Genomic DNA, 21,762 nt, shown 5'->3' with positions numbered 1-21,762 from the left:
AAAATATCTATGAGGTTAGGCGTGATCCTCAGTGGAAGGTGACCCATCTGTCTTATTTAGACCCACGCACATCTTAGAGTGAAAATGAAGTGCGTAGAATAGTTCATTTGCAGTAAATTGCAGAACAATTCCCAGATGTATTTACATATACTGTAAAAGTAACCAAATCATATATGTTAGCTGCTAATATACCCGGACAGGTCATTGTACCTAAAGAACAATTAATAAAAGTGCAGTTGAGGAATAGTCTGTGGCACGCCAAAAGCGCGGTAGACCAATTGGTTTAAAAGATAGTGTTCTAAGAAAAAGAAAAATGAATAAACAAGGTTCTGTTGCAAATGATGACAAAAATCTAAAAGAACAAATTGTTTCAGAAGAGCAAATAGTCTATGAAAAGACTAAAAACCTTGACAATATACAAACTCTTCATGAGGAAAGAGCCTTGAAAGGCACTTGAATCCAAGAATAGTGCGATTTCTGTTGACTATACTCAGGGTAATATTTTGAAAAGGTGTCTAGTCATTAATGAGACAAAATACCCTACAGGACCTTTCTAAAGAGGCATATGCCTAAGATATGGCTCAAGCCCTTGAAGTTATCATCAATGATGTGTTTGTGTCTACAATAGCTATAGACATTGTAAATGATCATGATCTGCAAATTATTGATGAATGTAGATTGGGGCATGATTGGCTTTAATGGAAAGAAGCAATCCAAGCAGAGTTGACTTCTTTAGCCAAACGTAAAGTATTCAGACTTGTAGTCCAAATACCTAAGGATGTCAAACTTGTTGGGTACAAATGGGTATTTGCATAGAAATGTAATGAAAATGATGAAGTCGTAAGATATAAAGCACGACTTGTTGCACAAGGGTTCTCACAAAGACCTGGTATTGATTATAATGAGACATACTCTCTGGTAATGTGTGCAATTACGTTCCGTTTTTTAATTGGCTTAGATGTATCCGAAAATCTTGATATGTGTTTCATGGATGTGGTGACAACTTATCTATATGGGTCACTTGACACCAATATATATATGAAAATCCCTGAGGGTGCGTTTGGCACACTATATTGTATTATGTTGTATTGCATTATTTTAATGCTAGTGTATTGTATTATGCTGTATCATATTAGCACTGTAATATTATTCAAATTTATTCATATTGAACTATTTATTATTAGTTATAAAAAATTATAAATTTATTAATAAATCATAATGTAAAAATAAAAAATATAATATAATAATATTGAATAATAAATTGCATATTTATTAATTTATATTAATAATTATAATGTAAAAATAAAAAATATTATATTATATTATATTAAAAGTTATATTTACACATTATTATTATTATTATAAAGCAAAAGTCAAAAAGCAAAAGCAAAAATCAAGCGGCAATTGCCGCATTAACTTAAACCCAACTATGAGTCGGATTTAGTTGCTGCATTAGCTTGGCCCATTAATGTAGTGCTACTGTAACTTTTTGTTTGCCAAATATGGGCTTGTATAAATTTAATGTAATGAGGGGGTTTAATACAACAACTAAACAAGCCCTGAAGGATTTAAAATGTCATAATATTGTTAATCATTACTTCGTAGCTTGTATTCAATAAAGCTACAAAAATCTTTATATGGATTAAAACAATATGGGCGCATGTGGTATAATCGCCTCGATGAATATTTGATAAAAACAAAGGGATATGTTAACGATCCTATATGTCCATGTATTTTTTTCAAGCAATTAAAATTTGGAATTGCTATTGTCGCAGTTTATATTGATGATTTAAATTTAATAGGAACTCTTGAAGAGCTTTAAAAGACTACTGAATGTTTGAAAAACAAATTTGAAATGAAATATTTGGGGAAAACTATGGATTGTCTTGGGTTGCAGACCGAGCACTGACCTAATGGTATCTTTATCCACCAATCAACTTATACTGAGAAAATTTGAAAACAGTTCAATATGGATAAAAATTACCCATTGAGTACCTTAATAGTAGTCCAGTCTCTTGATCCTAAAAAGGATCCATTCTATCTTAAGGAAGATGATGAACAAATACTTGGTCTTGAAGTACCATATCTAAATGCAATTGGTGCTTGATGTATTTAGCACAATTTATTAGACCAGACATAGCATTTTGTGTTAATCTGTTAGCTCGATTTAGCTCTGAGCCAACTAAAAGACATTGGAATGGTGTCAAACACATGTTTCTCTATTTTCGAGGAACAATTTATTTGAGTTTATTTTATTCTAATGAACTAACAAAAAATTTAGGTCTTGTTGGTTATGCTAATACAGGTTATTTATTTAATCCTTATAAAGCTCGTTCACAAACGGGATATGTTTTCACTTTTAATGGTACATTGTTTCTTGGAAGTTTAAAAAAACTAACTCTCGTTGCAACATCCTCCAACCATTCTAAAATTCTTGCACTACATGAAACCTGTCAAGAATGCATATGGTTGCACTCTGTAATCCATCATATTCAAAATACATGTAGAATATCTTCAAGTTCAGGTATCCCAACAGTGATATATGAAGATAATGTTGCATGTATAGCTCAACTCAGAGGATGATACATTAAAGGGGACAAAACAAAACATACTTCACCGAAAACTTCTACACTATGAGCTCCAACAGAACAAGAAAATTGATATCAAACATATACGCTTCATGGATAATTTAGCAGACATATTTACAAAAGCTTTACCTACATCTACATTTGAGAAAATTGTATATAGCATCGGCATGTGTTGTTTCAACAAACTATCAAATTAATACATCTTACCATCAGGAGGAGTATTCATCAAGAGGAGTACTCATTAGAATGAGCACTAATGTGGGGGAGCATAATCTGAACATATGTGCATTGTACTCTTTTTTCATTTTGACTAGATTCCCCAATTGGGCCTTTACTAGCAAAGGTTTTAACAAGGTAGTATTAAGCATATCTAATTAAATAAATGGTGAATCTAAGGAGTGTTGTGGAATACATGTGGATTTCCACCATTTCAAATGTGTGGTAATAATGATGTCTTCCACTACTTTATATAATGGCAAATGACACATCCCCCATTATATTTACACTATATAAATGAATAAGAGATGAAAGTCATGTATGCTTCGACAATTACTCCTTCCTTATTATTTTCTTTCTCTCTCATGTTTTTCTTTATATTCACATGTTAATTCTGTCAACTTTTCCTTTTATTGCATCATTTCTAAACCAATAATCATCTGCTTATGGTTATATTAACGAGGTTCATAATCTATAACAATATTAACGAAATTCCTAATTTATAACATATCTTACATAGTAACAAGTAGCAGTACATGCAATATATTAAACTTAATAACTTAAAATATGGAATCTAACAAAACGCATCGCATGATTTCACGTGTTTTACGAGTCTCAGCATAACGTATATTAAAAAATAATAATTTAAAATATGGAATGTGAGAAAACACATTACGTGATTTCAAGTGTTTTATGATAGTCTTTACATAACGTATATCTTGTACAATAATAAGTGGCAACACATGCAAAATATTGAACTTAATAACCTAAAATCTAGAATCTAACAAAACGCATCACCTAATTTCACTTGTGCATAACGTATATATAGGGACAAGTGGCAAAACGTGCAGTATTGAAATTTTAATCTAAAATATGGAATATGATAAAAGACATTACGTGATTTCACATGTTTTATGATAGTCTCCACATAACGTATATCTTTTACGATGATAAGTGGTAGTCCATGCAGTATATTAAAATTAATACTTTAAAATATTAAATCTGACAAAGTACATGAATTAACACATGGCATATCAGGATTAAAATCTTTGATAAGGTTAAAGATATTTGTTTTTTTAATTCAAACTTTAAGATTTAATATTTTATTAAAATTGAAATACTTTTAATGGGTCTCGCATTATTGTATTGTGACCATCTTGCATTCTTTTTGTTTTCAAATATTGAAATATATATAGTATGTTCATGATTGAAAACATGGTGAGTTTTGTAACTGAGAGGGTGCATCATGTGACTTTTAGATTTCAGAGGACAGTGACACTCTCCACATTACCGATTAATGAGATTGATAGTGATAATTTAATATCTTGCTTTGCATATTTAGTTGCTCTCATGAACAAAACAAATTGAGATAAGAGGAGTGGTAATCCGCTTATAATAACATTAATGTTTGAAAAAAAGTGGTATCTAATGTTGAGTTGGGTATTCACTTTTTTATAATCTCTAGCCATACATGTATTTAGAAATGTATGAATGTACAGCTAACATCTAAATATTTATATATTCTTATGCAATAGCTATTAAATACATCTTTTAAAAGGTCAGCAGAAATCTTAACTCTGAATGCAGATTTTCAAAGAAAAGTACGTATACAGGTCTTCTTGAGTAATTACTCACTTTTAATCGCGTGTAGCACCTTGGCCTTTCACCAGATGCATGTAAAGCACTTTTTGAGTCTCCATGACAACTCATTCCTCCGAAGTATATATTTTGGAAAGGAAATACAAAAACGTGTTAAAAGTGAACAATATTAGAAATAAGACCATTTTCTTGCAAATTATGGTATTAAAGATTTGGTTGAATGCATATAAAAAAAAAAAATTGATTGAATGAAAATACAAAAATCAATGCAATTAATGAAAATAATAGAAAAATGTTGCACGTACATAATAGGATTACATACTTTATATCCAAGTGACATCAAAGAGGCATATGACTTATAATTCACTGATAAGTTTTGTAAGATTATTGGGAAGTTTATATTGGTACACATTGCTTGAAATACAAACAAACTGGTCCCAACTATGTAAGCGAAATTTTATTAAGTAAATGATCATTAGTTATTATTTCTTATTTTGAAGGATATGTAATTCTCTTGTGAATTATTCTTTTTTTCATTTTAGGCTTCATTTATTCAAGAGAAATGATCAAGAAACTGTAATCATTATAGAAAAATCCTCAAATCATTCAAATGTATCGCGACAAATGTTGTCTTCCTGACCTCGCTTATGTTCAGAATTTATTTAGTATTCTAATTTTTAAAGCTAATAATTCTAATTTATTGTTAACTACTATTTTCTTTGTTAGATTTCATATGTTGCTGTTATCAATTTCAACGTTTAAGTGATCATTGAACTCCAAATTAAAAGTTGATCCACCTAATTAAAAATATTTATTTCAACATTAGATGAAAGTTTTCAAAAAAAAAAAAAGCATTAGATGAAAGTTTTAGAACACTATTTGAATATTAAGCGTTATTCTATAATATCGTGATTTCAATACCGGAATTAAATATAAATTGTGTAAATTAACATAAAGTGTAAAATAAAATATAACACAGGAGTGATTACTTAGTGTATTACTGGTAAACAAGACAAAAACTTATAGATGTAAAATAAAACTTGTAAATTAATGTTAAGTGTAAAACTTAAATTGTGCAAATGAAACATAAGACTTGTAAATGGAAGGTAAAATAAGAAAATCAACATAAAAATGGTAAATTGATATATCATTGGCAAATAAAATAAAAATTTATTAATATAACATAAAACTTGTAAATCAATATTAAGTGCAAAATAAAACATAAATTAAGTAAATAAAACGTTAGACCTGTAAATAGAAGACAAAACAAGCAAAATTAATATAAGAGTGGTAAAATGACGTATTATTAGTAAACAAAATATAAAGTTCCAGATTTAACATAAAACTTGTAAATCAATATTTAGCGTACAGTAACAATTAAATTATGTAAATGAAATAGAAGACTTGTAAATGAAATGTAAAACAAGTACATATTATAAAGAGTTATTAAAAAATAAAAACTTACAAATGTAAAATAAAAACTCATTATAAATAATTATTACCTTCTATATTTACTGTTTTTGTTTCAACATTGAATAATGATAATTATATATTTATATAATACATGTGAAATTTTATTAAGAATAAAAATTATTCTCAAAATCAAATTTTGAAAAACTTTTTTTTTCACATTTCTAAAATTATTTGTAAGATGAGTGATTTTGCATCCTTCTAAACCACTTCAACAACAACCCAAAATGATCTTTTAGTATAAGTAAGAAGTAAAGTTTGAAACTATATGAAATATGTATAAAACTAAAAATTAGATTTAGTTTTATTGATATTTCATATATGTCTAGTAATATAAAAATGCCTTTTTATTTTATTTTGGATGATCTACATAAAAAAATTAATTTCACTTAATTAACTTATAAAGTAAATAAATACTATGATAGAAAATTTAAAAAAAACATTTATAAACATCCCATCATGAATATAGAGTTTATGGTTAAACCAATTTAATGAAACTTATTCAAATTGTTTTCAATACAATTTTTTTTTTGTTTTCAATTGATAAATTTTTCTTTGATTAAACAAAATAAATAAAAAACTAATTTTTTAAAATTAAAGTTTAATTTTAATTTTCAAATTTTATGCTATTTTGAGTATTTTCACAAATGTTTGTTCTTTTTGTAATTTTAAAACACCAATTTACCACTCTTATATTAATTTACTTATTTTACCTTTTATTTACTAATTTTATGTGTAATTTACAAAACATATCTTTATTACAACATTGATGTTGTAATTTTAATAAGGACATTATAGAATTTTCCTTTTAAGCTTTTAATTTTTGACTTGAAATTTTAACAAAACCTTCACCAATGACCTTTTAGTTTTGGTCGGTCAAATCGAAATATGTCGGTTTAGTTCAATTTTGATCTGTAAGAACCGAATGATTCAAGAAATGTGAATTGATCGGTTTTTTATTTTGGGCTGCACCGAACCAAAAACCGATCAGTACAGTGTTAAAATTAACCCAAAAAAATATCAATTTGTATACACAATAATATTTTTTAGTATTATTTTTACATAAAAAAAAAGAATGATTAATGACTATAATTGATTAAACTAAAAAATAATAAAATGTAACTAAAAAGTATAAAAATTTAGCTAATAATAAAAAAAATTAAATTTTATGAACTGAACCATATAAAACCAAACTGAGCGAAACTTAGGACCGGTGAGGATTGATTCGGTTTGGTTTTCCAAATCAGTTTACGTTCACCGCACTTCAAAATATAAGTTCGTCTCCATGTGCCAATTTAAGGAAAAGTTTATTCTATCTCCACCGTTTATCAATCTAATTGTTAACATTGTTTTCTCAGAATCATTACTAGCTATCTCAAATGTTTCTGCAAATTTGATGTGAAGATACATACATAATCGATAATCTCCACATTTGATCTAAAATTAAAAAAAAAAAAAGGCATAATAAAAAATGCTTAACAGCTTAAAAGTCGGCAAAGTACTTCAATAATCGATATTCACTAACTACAAAGAGACCACTTGCCCTTGGCTTCAGTGAACAGCAGTATCCAGTTTTCTGTAGAATGGATTATATTCCTCCGACTTAGGATGGCAAAATTCTCCATAGGTTTGGGGTCCCATGGAACTCCACTCCAAATGAGATGAATTTTGAATAAATTTTGAAGAATGGAGTGAATAATAAGGAAAAAATAATCCCCAAATTCTTAATGGGGTGGAGTTTGATTTTGTACTCCCTACCCCACCGGCTCACCCCCACCCCAATCCCCATTATCTATAAATATTTTTTTAATTTTTATTTCATAAGTTATAATATTAGTTAATAAATTTTCTTTTTATTTTTACTTGACATAAATGGACTATAACTAAAAGAAAACCTTACAATATAATTTTTATTCAACTTAAAATATTGTTATGTTTTTTTTTCTCTCTTAAGATATTGCTTTCTTCAAACATTTTTTTTTAATTTTGATATCATTTCAAGATATTATTTCAAACATTTGGGGATTTTTTAAAAATAATCTAAATACTTTATAATATGGTAATGATTTTATTTAAATTTTAAAATTTTAATTTATTAAAATCATGTATCTATATCTACTATAAAATAAATAAATAGGAATTGGGATAGGGATGGGGAAATCATTCCCCACGTGGGGATTCCCCATTCCCATCCCACTTAATTTATTGGAGAATAGGGTGGGGAATGGAGACGAAATTTTTAATGGGGTGGGGAATGGGATAGGCCTTCCCACCCCCACCCCGCCTCATTGCCATCCCTACTCCGACTGTCCGATTGTTAAATAAACCATTAACTATGCGGACACTTCAAATGAATCTGACTAAAAGATATCTTGCAACTCAACTCAAAAAAGATACAATTTTCAATTTGTCCTCTATCAATCATACAAAACACTACAACATGGCATTGACTTTCCTTTAGAGCAAAATTGAAGTTACCTGTTCATGTTCCAGCTCATCCCATATTAACAAGCAAGATAATCGTGCATTGTTCATCAATCTGACTTAAAGAAGAGAAACGATTGCTTAAACCAGGGCATGGGAGCAGCTAGCAAGCTTGGAAGTCAAGGAACAGACGCAATTTCTGCAGGAGCAGCTCACGAGTGCCAAAAAGAGGCTTGCCACTAACAAGCCAATCCTTCTCGAGAACACCTGCTTTGGCACTACTGATCATCTCGTCATGGAAAGCAGAAACGATACAGTAAATTGAGGTCCTTAAAACATCAGCCATGGCAAATGCTTTTGAATGCAACAGCCCACCTCTCTTTTTGACCATCCCTGTGTCTCTTCTTCCTGTGTTTAGTTGAGCCCATTTAATACCAGCCGGCCCCATCAAATGATGCGGTGCTTGCAAGTTGGTCTTCTTCCCCATAAATGCTTCAACAGCAAGCAGGCAGGATAGAAGAGTTGAAATAACATCAATATTGCTACCAGAAAGTTGAGCAACTCCAAACCTGTCTTCCTTGTGAGAGTGCACAGTCAAAGACGCAGCTGTCCGAGCACACCAAGAACATAGCTGCACCAATGCACCATCATCTAATTAATAAACTCTCACAATAACTCATACGAAATGTAAGGAGCACAAGTTCGACATCCTTTATTCTTCGCAAGCATCTGTGGAAGCATAAAGACAAAAAGAAGAAAAAATAAAAGAAAGTCAAAAGCACCTAAACAAAGTTCCACAAAACAAGGAAAATTCCTACATCGGTTATAACAGAAGAGCCTTTCAGTATATAAGAAGCTTGAATTGAAGATCGACTCAGCCCATTCACTCAACCTAGTTCAACAAACGGACCACTGTACTTCCTACCATGCTTTCAAACATATGTGCATTGACAGTAGATAGACTATGCTGCAACTAAGGGGTTGAAAATAGTTATGGTACGCAGGTGGAGATTTTCTTATGCAGGGTTCACTTGCAGGATAGAGAGTCGAGACAATCCTCTTTTGAAGATCAAGTCTAATTAAGTTTACGGTTAGAAGAAATTTTTAATCAATGGTCTCCTCTCTGTCTCTCAGAGTAATTATATAGCTTCTTCTTGCTCCTATTTCTGTTGAGTTCTAACTAATATACAATTGCATGGCAAAAGATAAAATCATTCCTTTCTAAACGTCAGCATTATCTCCAATACCTAATAAATTAGCCCCAATCCTCCCAAAAAACCACAAAGGACAAACCTTGGCCTTTGGTCCATTTAAATTTCTTCTTGTGAAACCTTTAAACCTACTAAGCAAATTTTAAGCTGGATGAACAGGTGTGGATGCAACTAAATAGGGCATGATCAATAACTTACTGGACTTGGGCATGTGGAAATCTAGCAAGCTTGGGTAAAGAATGAGAAATGACTCAGAAGTATCCATGCCAAACACACACATTTGATGCTTACACACAAGCCCAATCTAACCCACAATCAGGTCCCTGGGATGTTCCTATCCAAGTATCCTGAATCAATATGCTCAAACTTATAGTAGAGGACTCCTAGTGAAGACCAATTCAGAAGGAAATACATACAAGCACATATGCAAACATGCATACATTAAACTGAACCAAAAGTGCTATCAACAGCAGTTCTGGATACCTGGAAGTTATTCAATTCTTCAGAATACTTTGAATCTACTCGCATGTCAGTTGGTGACAGCAACTGATTGGATATGTCTTTGTCAACAGAGCCAGCTTCCATACCTTCACCCAACTTTGTTGCAAGCTGTTTCAGAGGCTTCAAGCTTACATTTATAACTCTTCTGTAAGTTTCACTGGTTTCTTCAAAGAAGGCAGCTCGCCGCCAAGTGTCAACATTGTTCTCACAGACCATACAAAGATCAAGATATGCAAGATACTGTAGAAGAGAACTTGGAGTGCTCTCCTCCAAAGCTGCAAGAAGAGGTTCACTTGGATTCGTTTCTGCAGCTGCTGATCCTTTAGGTGGAGCAAACATGAACCTTTTTGTATGTAGTACCTAGATAGCAATGTAAAAATATCACACATACATATAAATAAATATGAAAACGTCAGGCAGTGAATGCGCTTTGCGCCTGTGGTACCTAATAATAGGGGGACAACAATTGGTGTCTAGCAAGTGAGGTTTCTTATCCCCATCCAAACCTTTAAAAAATGACAGAAAACTTTAGGCTAACAGCATCTTCAAACAAAAAATAATTTTAGAAAGACAGCAACTTAGGGAATGGGAATGGTTACAGAAACAAAACTGCTGCATTAAACTTCAGCATTCCCAGCTCAGCAATCTACACATACCTTTACACCCAAAGGAATGCTAGACTGAGAAAGTTAAGTAGATGTGTTGGCTAATTAAAAGAACTAATGTAGAATATAACAAACATATATGACGAAGATGCAGCACCAATAACACTTGCTAAATTTGCCATTTAACTTTTTCATTAACACCCGCATGCGGGGGGGGGGGGGGGGGGTGAAAACTACAAGCTAAAAATATTTAACTGTAAACTTTGTTCACAGGGATATTTTATAAACAACTTTGTCATGTTGTTTGACATTTGTAAGAGTTAAGAGTAGAGCAGGTGACTCAAGCTGGTTGTTTTACAGACAAGGAACCATACACTACAAAGGATCTACTGTAGAATAGGGTGCAGTACCAGGAGGCATGATAATCTATCTGTGACATTCAATATATATAATTTCAAACAGAAAACGACTTGAAGTGACATTCATTATATCACATTCTTTGGTCATTGAAGTTATATCCTTCCGTCTTTTGCAATCTCTCATATTTCCTAAGGAAATGCATATATTGAGTCTTCTAAATTACTTGCTACAACCAACTAGTAAGAACAAGAAACTCACCACAGCCAACATGTATCAACAGGAAAACAAATCAACAGCTAAATAACCAAATTCAGAAAACAAACCTGATGTAAATGGTGATCTAATTCCCAACAGAGAAACACAGCAAAAGTCCCAATGTAAAAGGTGATCTGCTCAGAAATAAACTTTCCAATCGCTACTTCACTTTTAAGCTGATCTGCCCGAAAAACTACTGGCAAAGCTGAAAATAGGTAAGCTGCACCTGACAGCTTTAAGGCTTTTTTAATAGCTGAAGGGAGGCCCATCTTGAAGCTGAAGAAAGGGGGCCGCTGTTGAAGCAGACATTTGAAAATCAATGGTCATAAGTCTAATGACTGGAAAGTTAAAGGGAAATGAAAATTTCCTAATGAAGAAAATCATCAAGGACGTCCAAGCAGTTAAAAAGTAAACGCTAGGCAATCCATTTCAACTTCCAAGCCCATCAGAACATAATATGACATAATACTCGACTTGTTGGAGATAGAGCCAAAATGTCTTCCAAAATTCATCGCCAACATTACCAGATATGCTCTCATAACCAACATAGAAATATCAAAAATACAAGATCGATTGTTATTACCTCCTACAAACTAAAAACCTAATTGAGAACTCAACGATACCTCCATTTCAAAATGTCAAACTGAACACCAAATATACATAGGCAATCTTACACTCATGCACGATCAATTACTAAAAAAATAATAATAATAAAATAAAATCCATTTACTCTAGACTGAAGTATTGACATAATTAAGAAGACCTGACACAATTACACACGGTCCATTTTAACAACACAAACACTCAAATGATGAAAGTAGCCCATGTATTGTTGCGATTAAATGATGTCATAATATGAATATACACAATATGATACTCTTTAAGACTGTGGTTAGCTAATATTTTCAGAGATTATAACTCCGGGTCTGCTGGTAATCTGAATTGTCTACCGAGCATTAGCTCAGAAATTAAATTTATGTGCCGAGGCATTAACTAATATTAATTAATTAAAAAGAACAAGACTGACCTGAATAATGGGAAACTCCAAAACCCATCTCTGCTTATAAACATAAAAGAAAGCATAGAGCAACCCACAGACAAAACCCCTAAACCCCACCCTCCAAAACAACTCAACTCCATCAAAGCCCTCAAGCCAACAAACGGACGCGACGGACAGGAACCCGGAGGCGGCTGCGACGGCGACGAAGAGCATGAGCGTGAAAGAAACGACGGCTCGGCGGTGGAAATCAGGAGACCAAGAGGAGAGGAGGGAGAAGGCGAGGCGGAGGGGAGGAACGGGGCGTTTGGGTTGAGGAGGGGAGGAGGCGAAGGAGAGGGCGGAGGAGAAGGCCAGCTGGGACACGTGGAAGGTGGAGAGAGTGAAGAGGAACGTGAGGATTGAGCAGCGCGGGGAGAGGACGAGGAGTTTGAAGAAGAGGAAAATGGCCGTCGAAGGAATTGATTGCCATATCAGGAACCCTAAGTGCCGATTTTTGACTACCGTTTCTGGTTCTACGGGTGACGACGACATTTGGGGATTCCTGAGAAGAGACTGCCCACTGAGGCGGGAATATGAATTGAATGATCTTAATCTTATGAGATGCTGCAAATGCTTCCCCTTTCCACTTGCTGAAACTTGTAACTGCACTGATTTCAAATATATATATATGTACCATACCCCAACTTGACATTATTCACATGGTTGAATTTACCCAAAGACACGAGAAATTACGAGACTGCTCTTATTTTAAAATCAATGTGCCTTGCTGATAGGTAATTAGAGTCAATTGAAATCAAAATAGACAGAAATTAAAATGAATTGAAATAGAAATAAAGAATCGTAATTAGAATAATTTATTTATTTTAATAATAAAAATTAAAATTAGAATAACCTGTGTTCTCATTAATCTATTTATTTTATTTAAAAATTAGAATAAATTATTTTAAGTTATTAATATATCCTTAATTAATTACCGTCATTTTTATTATTATTTATTATAATAATAGTTATTATTATTCAAAAAAGTATGTTAATAATAATAATAATAATAATAGCCTTAATTTTAAAACCATAATTTGATTAAGTTTTAAAATTGGGTCTATAATTAAAAGTCTTAACCATTTAAATGGGTTCAATTTAAAAGCCATAATACTTTAGATATTAGTATGGAACCTAATAATTAGAAGGGACTAAAATGGCTCAATTAATGAAATTTTAAGGTTTAAAAGGGCCTAAAGTCGTTCTTGATCTTAATTGGGCCCGCTCCTATAAAATCAACCACTTTTTTTTAATATCAATTTCTTTCATTATATGTATAATTTTATGAATTCATGTAATGTGCCTTATGAAATATGTATGATGATGCAATAGTTACCAATAGCAAATTTTTACCAACATTTCGAAAATTGTAAAATCAACAGATGTTCCACCATATTAGGACCAAAGGTATGACTTGACTAGCTTGATATGCAGTTGGGTAACTTTAATTTTTAAGATATAATATTAAAATGTTTGATAAATACATGTGCTATGATTAAAAAGTTTAGTAAATTTAATCCTGCACTATAAGAAAAAAACTCCATATCTTTTCTTTATTTTTGTCAATATTATCATTTAATAGTTATAATTACTGCACACTATCAATTTTAAATTTATAGTTACAAGTTTTTTTTTTTTTCATAGATGCAACTTAAAAGTTATAATATCTCAATACTAAACTAGATTATAGTCCAGTGGCATATAGCTCTTAAAATATAATAAACAAGTCAAACAATCAATTCGCAATCAAATTAAGGAAAATTTCTCAAATTTTAACTTTTAAACTTTCATGATGTGAAATACTATCGAAAATATCGACTGTATATCAATCCTTTTTTAGGAAATGAGATTCAAATACCTATTTATTTGTTTGTACTACTCCAAAATGAATGAGACTTTTCGGACTCACAATGATTAGATAATTAGAATACATCTAATTTCGTTTTTGAATGGCGTATTATTTTGTTAATGAAAATAAAATATTATTTTTTTGTTCCAACTCTGATAAAATCCAAGAAAAAGTTTTCGAAAAACATTTTCCATGGATCAATTCCGTAAAACACTATCAAACATAGTTTTGTAAGAATCTCATGCTTGAAAACCAATATCAAACACCCTCGTTGGTTATTATTTATTTAAGTACAAAATTGATAAATATATTAAAATATATATATATATAAATTAACTGAACATCATTTTGTTTGGTGAATATGAAATACTTAAAATAAGGGGAAAAAATGACCTTCCAAGATCAATGTGAAAAAATAATAAGATCCATATCTGAAGACTGAAATGAATAATGAAATAAGAGAATAGGCCCATAAACTAATTTATTATTACAACAATGGACATCATTCATGCCTTAATCTATCTAGTTCTATAACTATTATTATCCTCCGAATTGATGGCAACATGATTGAACTGCCAGAAATGGATGGCTGCAAGCAAGCAAAATTCAATAAAATAAATACATTGAACTGATATCACCTTTTATTGGAAAATTTTTCGGTCCTCGATGTTCTTCAACACTGTGGAACAGAAGGCCGGGAAAAGATCCTTCTCAAATATCTGCAACATCCTTGATCTCCTGAATAAACGAACAAAGATCAAAGATTATTAATTCTGAAGAGAGTGAATTGCAATGATCCAATCTCAATGTGCACTCTTTGAATGATTTTACCTTGTTCTCGAGCACAATTCCATCGGGAATTTCCAATTTCATCCCCGGTTTAGCAACAATACTTACTTTCCCCTTCAGAAAGAGAAAATGGGAAAATGTTAAATCAATCGGTTAACAGAAAGAAACCCCACTATGGAATAGTTGCTCCTGAATACACCTTATGACTGAAATCAAATGCTCAATTATTGGTATTAATAATAAGTTGTTATATTCAAACATTCAAATTTAAATCAGTCGACACTATAAAATGAATGTGTGGTCCCCAGAAGGAATCCATAATAAATGTTCTCTTTACATACGACAAACCATTAACAAGAGCTCTAACCTGACCAACCAGCATGTCCTACAGAAATCTTGACTTGTGAGGAAGAAAAATGGATAAAGGTTTTCCTTTTTGGAAAAAGGAAACAAGAGAAAGCATACGACCTATATGTTATTCATAATTCAACCTATGAATAATATCTCATGTGATGGTTAAGTAATCACATGTAACTTCCAACTGTCAGTTTGAGAAATCGGAAAGGTCATTACATGACAGCATCAATGTAAATCCAATTTATTTGAAGTTCATAAGCAGGGTTCAACCATTAAAGACCCCAACAAAGAACAACTTTGCTGCTTCAGAAATACCTTGAGTGTAATCCCAGCACCAAACCACACATCGCCTTCTACCTTCAAGCTATCCAGGTTAATAATACTAGGTATTGACTTGAAGCGACTTTGGAAGTCATTAACCTGAGAACGAAGGATATAAACACTCAATAAAGAATGCTACATCTTACAACGACAGAGCATGAAGTAGCAACGCAGTAAAATCACCTTCTCAAATTCAGGTCCCAATTCTATAGAAGGATTTGCAGGATTATCTCTAGCGGGATTTTGGACTAAAATGCCTTCATCAGCGGTGTACAGATCTGACTGCAAAACGAATGAGTGTGACTAACAAAGAATCCAATCCAAATTCAAGACTTTTCCCTATGGTTGCAGCATGCAATCAAAGCATCACCTGGAGAAGAAGTAAGTCTGACGTCGAATTCACAGGGAGATAACGAGATTGAGCGACATTGATGCCAATAGTGTGATCAAAGAACTGGTTTGAACAAAAAAAAAATATAAGAATAAAAACACCATTGACATCTGGGATAACAGTGACTTGGTTAATTACTTCTTGGTACCAAATACAAGAGTTCTTAATATACATGAGAAATACCTGTATAGCTGAATCAGCAGCTGTTCCTCGCGAAATGATTTGATCATCATTGACTTCCTGGGATAATTTACTTGTTTTATGAATTATTTGCCTCCTTAATAAAGCTAAAGGACTTTGTAAAGATAAAGGAATGCTACCTTCGAACTAGAGAAATTTTCAACCTTTAGTTCATCAGTATCAATAAGTCTCTTGATGGCTCTTAAATTCACCCACCTGAGAAAAATGAAATACATATAGAATCAAGAATATTTGAAAGTTCTAATGAATTTGCAAAACCTGGTAGTTCACTTACATGCTTCTTGTATTGATAAACTTAAACTTTCCTCCAGACTTTTTGACCATGATAAAACAAAAGATAAAACATTGATCAGCTAAGAAAGCAAAAGAACATATGGAACAAATCATACTAACGTAAATAATATTACAAGTCTATAAACGCAATTTAAGATGACATGTTAAAAACTCATTTTTTTACAATATGTTAATATTACACTACACACACACACATATATGTCTTACTTGTTTAGTGGGATTCTGAGTGATGTCCACAAGCTGCACCACATAACAAAAACAATGCAGACTGAAATAAGCAGAATGAACTCTTTTTTTTTCCCCTCAGTGGCAACAAAATGGCCCAATTAGATACCATTAGCATTCACTATTTTGAGGCTCTACCAAATTCTGAATCAAGCCAAAAAACACTAACCTGGAACTTTCCTGGCCGCAAATTAATCAGACTGTTTCTCAGGTCAATTGAGGGAACTGGAGCAACCTGAATATATGAAGAATAAAATAATCTGTGAGCCAAAGTCAAAGAAGCATAATGAACAATAGTCATTCCACAGTACCTCCATACAGTACTCAATCTGGTTTTGAATCAAATGATTGAAGATTTCTAAAGCATGTCAAGAAGCACAAATACCACAATAACTTAACTTGACAACAGAAAGTAAAAAATAATACCAATATACTTTTCAAAAATCAAGAGAAACAAATTACTAAAACCAAGACAAGGATACTTGGGTCAGCAACAGCTGCAACATTGTCCGAGTCAACCACAAGGGCATACTCCTTACCCTGGATGATAAGTGAAAGATGTTTAGTTATCCTTTTTCCTAGCAAGAACTCTTATTTTATCGTTTCTCTGGTGAAATGGAGGAATCATTAAAACCCAAGATTACAATCGCTGTGAAAGTAATACCTGTACCAATAATAAATCAAGGGTGCCGCTTTTCATCAAGGAAAGGAACACTACACTGTGATCAGAAGAAGGATACCTGTCAAAGTGCACAGAATTAGCACAGTACATCGAAGGCATCTACATAGTCAATATAAGAAGCATGCAAAATACTTAAGGTAGAAATTGCAATCAACCTCAACAAAAGTTGTAATTTGCAAGACTTCATCTGGAATAAATTTAAGTATTAAATAATATAAATTAAGGAAAAAAATATATAAGTCCTGCAAGCCATCAACTTCAACAAATCCCATGTCCTCGTCCACCAAAAGATTACGAATACTTGATATGAACTCATTGTCAATAGGGAAGAGTCAGCAAAAAGAAAGCAGTTAAGGGTAGTGACTTTTCATGAGAATGCCTAGTGGTCTGGGAAACGTAATTGAACACTAAGGCAACAAAACACATCATAATGCATACCGTTTTAATCAATATCTAGCACATTTAATCATAAAAAATACATGGGGAAAAAGGAAAGAAAGAATTTAAAAGACATACAATTTGTCCTTACGACTATGTCCTTCAAATGATTTCTCATGAGGTTGTTGGCTCTACAAAAGTCAAAAACATGTAACTAATCATATGCCATAAACCAAGTTGTAAAGAACAAAACTCACAATCTCATGCAGTAAAAATTTACTAACCAGACTTAAAGAATGAATATCAACTTTTGAGTTGGAATATTTCTCCAAAACCTGCATTGGACAGTTTTGATTAATAAACTCTGGTAATATACGAGGTCAAAGGCATGACAAAAGCAAATGACCTTTTGAACACGATCGTGTGTCTCAGCTGTATCCATAAGTAGTAGAGGAACATTGCACCCATACTTGGAATTGAGAGACTACAAACAATCAAAACAGACAAGAGAGAAAAACGTGAAAAGAAATTTTGCTTTTAAATAAGAAACAGAAACATAGAGAATGGTCTAAATATGAGAAATGAAAACAAAAGCTGACCTCAACTTGATCAACCATTAGATCGAGAGGAGTCAAGTTATTCTTAACTTCAATTGCAGATCTGCATGAAGAAAATACAAATAGAAGAAATTTTAAAAATTTAAACAAACGATGTAAAGGCAATTACATAGAATGGCAATAAATAAACCTCCATCACTGAAACTTAAAAGCTAACACACATCATCTAAGGCACAGAAAAATGGTACTAGATAGTTGCTAATGAAGCGTACTAGATAACAAGAATATGCCAGGTGGAGAATGCAAATCAATAGAATGCATGGGTCTATTCAACATAGCTCTAACCATTTACATTTCAAACAAATAAATATATTTAATAAAAACATATTTCAGGTCTTGCAAAAAAAATCAGATTAACAATCAGAAAACTACTCTTTTTTTTTAATATTTCCTTTTTTATTTCAGGAAGCAATCTGGACGATGAAGTGTAGAATCAAGCAATTCAACGGCTGGAAAATTGACTTTTATCCAGAAGAGGGTAAAATCATGATTGTATTACTCTTCAATTGCATTAAGTGCCAAACAAAAGGGAAATTATTAAGCTGAGAAACCGAGATTCCAAATGTTACCCAAGTCCTATACAAGAGATATAACCTAAGAGTGGTGAAAAATTTTCAGATGTAGCAAAAACTGAATATGAAGAAAGGTCTTTACCTTTCCTGAAACCAAAAGAAACTGACGCTTGATAGATGGCATATCTTTTTTAAAAGCAATAACATGTTAAATAAATAGCATCTAGTGGAATGCATGAAACTCAATATACAAACATCCCTGTAGCTATATATTGAAATTTACTAACTTCACAGGCTCTTAATTTGAAATTGCAAGGCATTACCAAAGATGTATTAATAATTGCAAATTCAAATTAACTAAACCAAGCTCTTTGATAAGATGGTAGGACTACTAAGGATTCCATTCTCTTCACAGATTAGAATATAAATTTATGTTCATTACTAAGTTCAACAAAGAGGAGCTCCTCTGCAAAATTGATACAAGTAAAAAGATATCAACTGATTTAACTAAAAGAATTCATTGAAAATTGAAAATTTCCAATAATATTTAACGCTTACTTTGGCCCACTGAAACCCATGTTTGTTCCCAAAGCTCCATTGAACTTCACCACCACAAGCTTGTCCAGAAGCATTTTAGTTTCCGCAATATCTGGATTTAGAAAACAAATGAATCTAGACTATGTTCCTTTTTCAGAAAATCATATACACAGATACTTGCATACCTACATAATGACTTGCATGTACATATAAAACTGTGTGCTTGTATATGCCAAAATAGGATAAAATTCATGAATGAACAAAGGCAAAGCTAATGTGAACTGAATATTACCTTCAGAAATGGATGCTAGGCTGTCATAAGGAACAACAAGTATTTCATCTTTTGAATCAATCTCCCTCTTGGTCTCAATTAGTCCCACTTTCTCCCTTCAATTTAGAATTCAGTATCTTATAATTTGAAATTACGCTAACATCGAAAAATAGATTTAACAATGCTACAAAAAGCCCTATAGGGAAAGAATAAGGTATTGGTAGACCACTACCCTTTTCTTTCCACTCAGTTTCCTCCTTTTCCATTTCTCACATTTCAAACAAATTTCAAGTATCACAAAAAATAAACAAGACATTCAACAATAAAAGGTTCTCATATTCACTTTCGTAACAGCTCAAGAAGAACAAAACTAGAATAGTTTCTGCACAAGATTATACAAACCCATAAAATAAAGAAAATACAAAAGGAATACAATTATATAAATCACGTACTATACATCTAAGGTAATGGATATTGAACACTGTTTAAACATCAATATTTGTGTAAATTTCATGTACTTGGCTGAGCCATAGCCAAAACAATGTTGCTTCTTCTCTTGTGATGTCACAACAGATCAGGTTACACATTATGTTTGTCATAAAATCACTCATACTATCAATATTAGCAAAAAGATATCATACAACAGATTGTATAAAATAAAAAACCCTGGCATCAATATCATTGTTACATTCAACAAATCTGCTCAGACGTAAAGATATTTACAAATTAATTATGCTGCCTACGATTCAACATCCACCATAAAGATTCTTTTAATTTCTTCAAAACTGAACTCCACGAGTCTTCTCTATACGCATCAGAAACATATCGTATTAATAAACATACTCTACTCAACATCCACCATAGATTATTCTAATTGCAAAATTAAGTTCAACAAACGAAAAACTAATTCAAAGCATAAAAACTCGCATACCCATTTCCTTTCTTGCTATCAATTCTTTCCCTTTGATCTTCATCATCCTTCAACAATCCCAACTTCTTTTGCTCGACCAAGAAGGTTTTCGTAATCATATTACACAACAAATAAACAAATTGCACCGAATCATTCCCCGGCACGGGGTACGTAATCTTGCTATAAACATCCAAAGGCATACTCGAATCCACCAATGCCACAATCGGCACCTGCAACTTAGCAGCCTCCATAATCACTGACGACTTTCTCTCGGTGTCCAACACCACCACACAATCCGGTAACTTGGTGGGACCAAACCGAATCTTCTTGTTCCTGGACCGAAACTTCTTGGGACTTGAACTGTTTGTCAAGAAACCACCCATACGCCAAAGGGCATTCATGTTGGGGTTATAGCAGCCTATCTTTTGAGTCATTTGGAGGACAATTTCGTCAAACAAAGGGTTCGTGTTCACAAACATGAAGGCGGCCCTTTGTCTGGCTAACAAAGAGATGAAGTGGCAGGCGTTGCGGAGACAAATAAGGGTCTTGTCTGAATCGATGATGGCCATTGCGTTACGGAAGCCGTACGTGTATTGCTTGAAGTGGTGGGCGGCCACGCGCCGCCCCAAGTGGGCGTTCGTGCTTAAGAGTTTTTGAATAATGATTGAGTGGAGTGTCATTTCTTTTAAAAAAAAAAAATGAATCAAATGAGTCGCTGATACAACAATAAAAATGAAGCGATTCTCTGCTGATGGGTTATGTTCTGAATTTGTTTCTCTTTCTTTTCACATTCATTAGCTTCCGTGGAGTCGCTGATGCCTGGTGGTTACTGTGAGTAATAGGGTTTATGAGTTTAGAATTTGGTCGGGTTTTTTCCTTTTAAAAAATGGACCCATTTTACAGGAACAACAAAATTTTCGGATTTTTTTAAACTTTGGCACAAAGACAATTCTGTCAGACAAAAATACCCTTTAGTTTAAACTCCATTTAATTTAAATTCAAACTTGTATAGCTAGTGAAAATAAGATTATTTAAAAACCATTCAACCAATCATGTAGGATCTCTGATTTTCAATATGACAAATTGACAATACAACTATACAAGTATATAGGAATTTAGAATGAACTAATTTATAAAATGGATGATTTCTATTTATAACA

General features: G+C 32.4%; 2 protein-coding genes across 2 annotated transcripts; both read right to left on the bottom strand.

The window, feature by feature from the left end:
- Positions 1-8,224: 8,224 nt before the first annotated feature.
- Positions 8,225-12,882, bottom strand: LOC102627885 (uncharacterized). The gene is made up of 4 exons (XM_006466048.4): positions 12,257-12,882; positions 11,298-11,522; positions 9,992-10,369; positions 8,225-8,928 (listed from the first exon to the last, which is right to left on the bottom strand). The coding sequence occupies exons 1-4, from the start codon at positions 12,758-12,760 to the stop codon at positions 8,461-8,463; spliced, it is 1,575 nt and encodes a 524-aa protein (XP_006466111.2). The 5' UTR covers positions 12,761-12,882; the 3' UTR covers positions 8,225-8,460.
- Positions 12,883-14,549: 1,667 nt separating this feature from the next.
- LOC102627594 (UTP--glucose-1-phosphate uridylyltransferase-like) lies at positions 14,550-21,504 on the bottom strand. Its single transcript, XM_006466047.4, has 20 exons — positions 20,624-21,504; positions 19,714-19,808; positions 19,443-19,533; positions 18,355-18,415; positions 18,162-18,239; positions 18,040-18,090; positions 17,894-17,946; positions 17,360-17,435; positions 17,178-17,235; positions 17,007-17,053; positions 16,865-16,930; positions 16,678-16,710; positions 16,451-16,488; positions 16,296-16,371; positions 16,159-16,215; positions 15,955-16,038; positions 15,768-15,866; positions 15,579-15,683; positions 14,949-15,020; positions 14,550-14,855 (listed from the first exon to the last, which is right to left on the bottom strand). Exons 1-20 carry the CDS (start codon positions 21,280-21,282, stop codon positions 14,829-14,831), a joined length of 1,926 nt encoding a protein of 641 aa, XP_006466110.2. The 5' UTR covers positions 21,283-21,504; the 3' UTR covers positions 14,550-14,828.
- Positions 21,505-21,762: the final 258 nt, after the last annotated feature.

Source organism: Citrus sinensis, chromosome 3 (assembly GCF_022201045.2).
Source record: "Citrus sinensis cultivar Valencia sweet orange chromosome 3, DVS_A1.0, whole genome shotgun sequence".
Taxonomy (NCBI): domain Eukaryota; kingdom Viridiplantae; phylum Streptophyta; class Magnoliopsida; order Sapindales; family Rutaceae; genus Citrus; species Citrus sinensis.
This window is presented reverse-complemented; position numbering and strand designations above follow the sequence as displayed.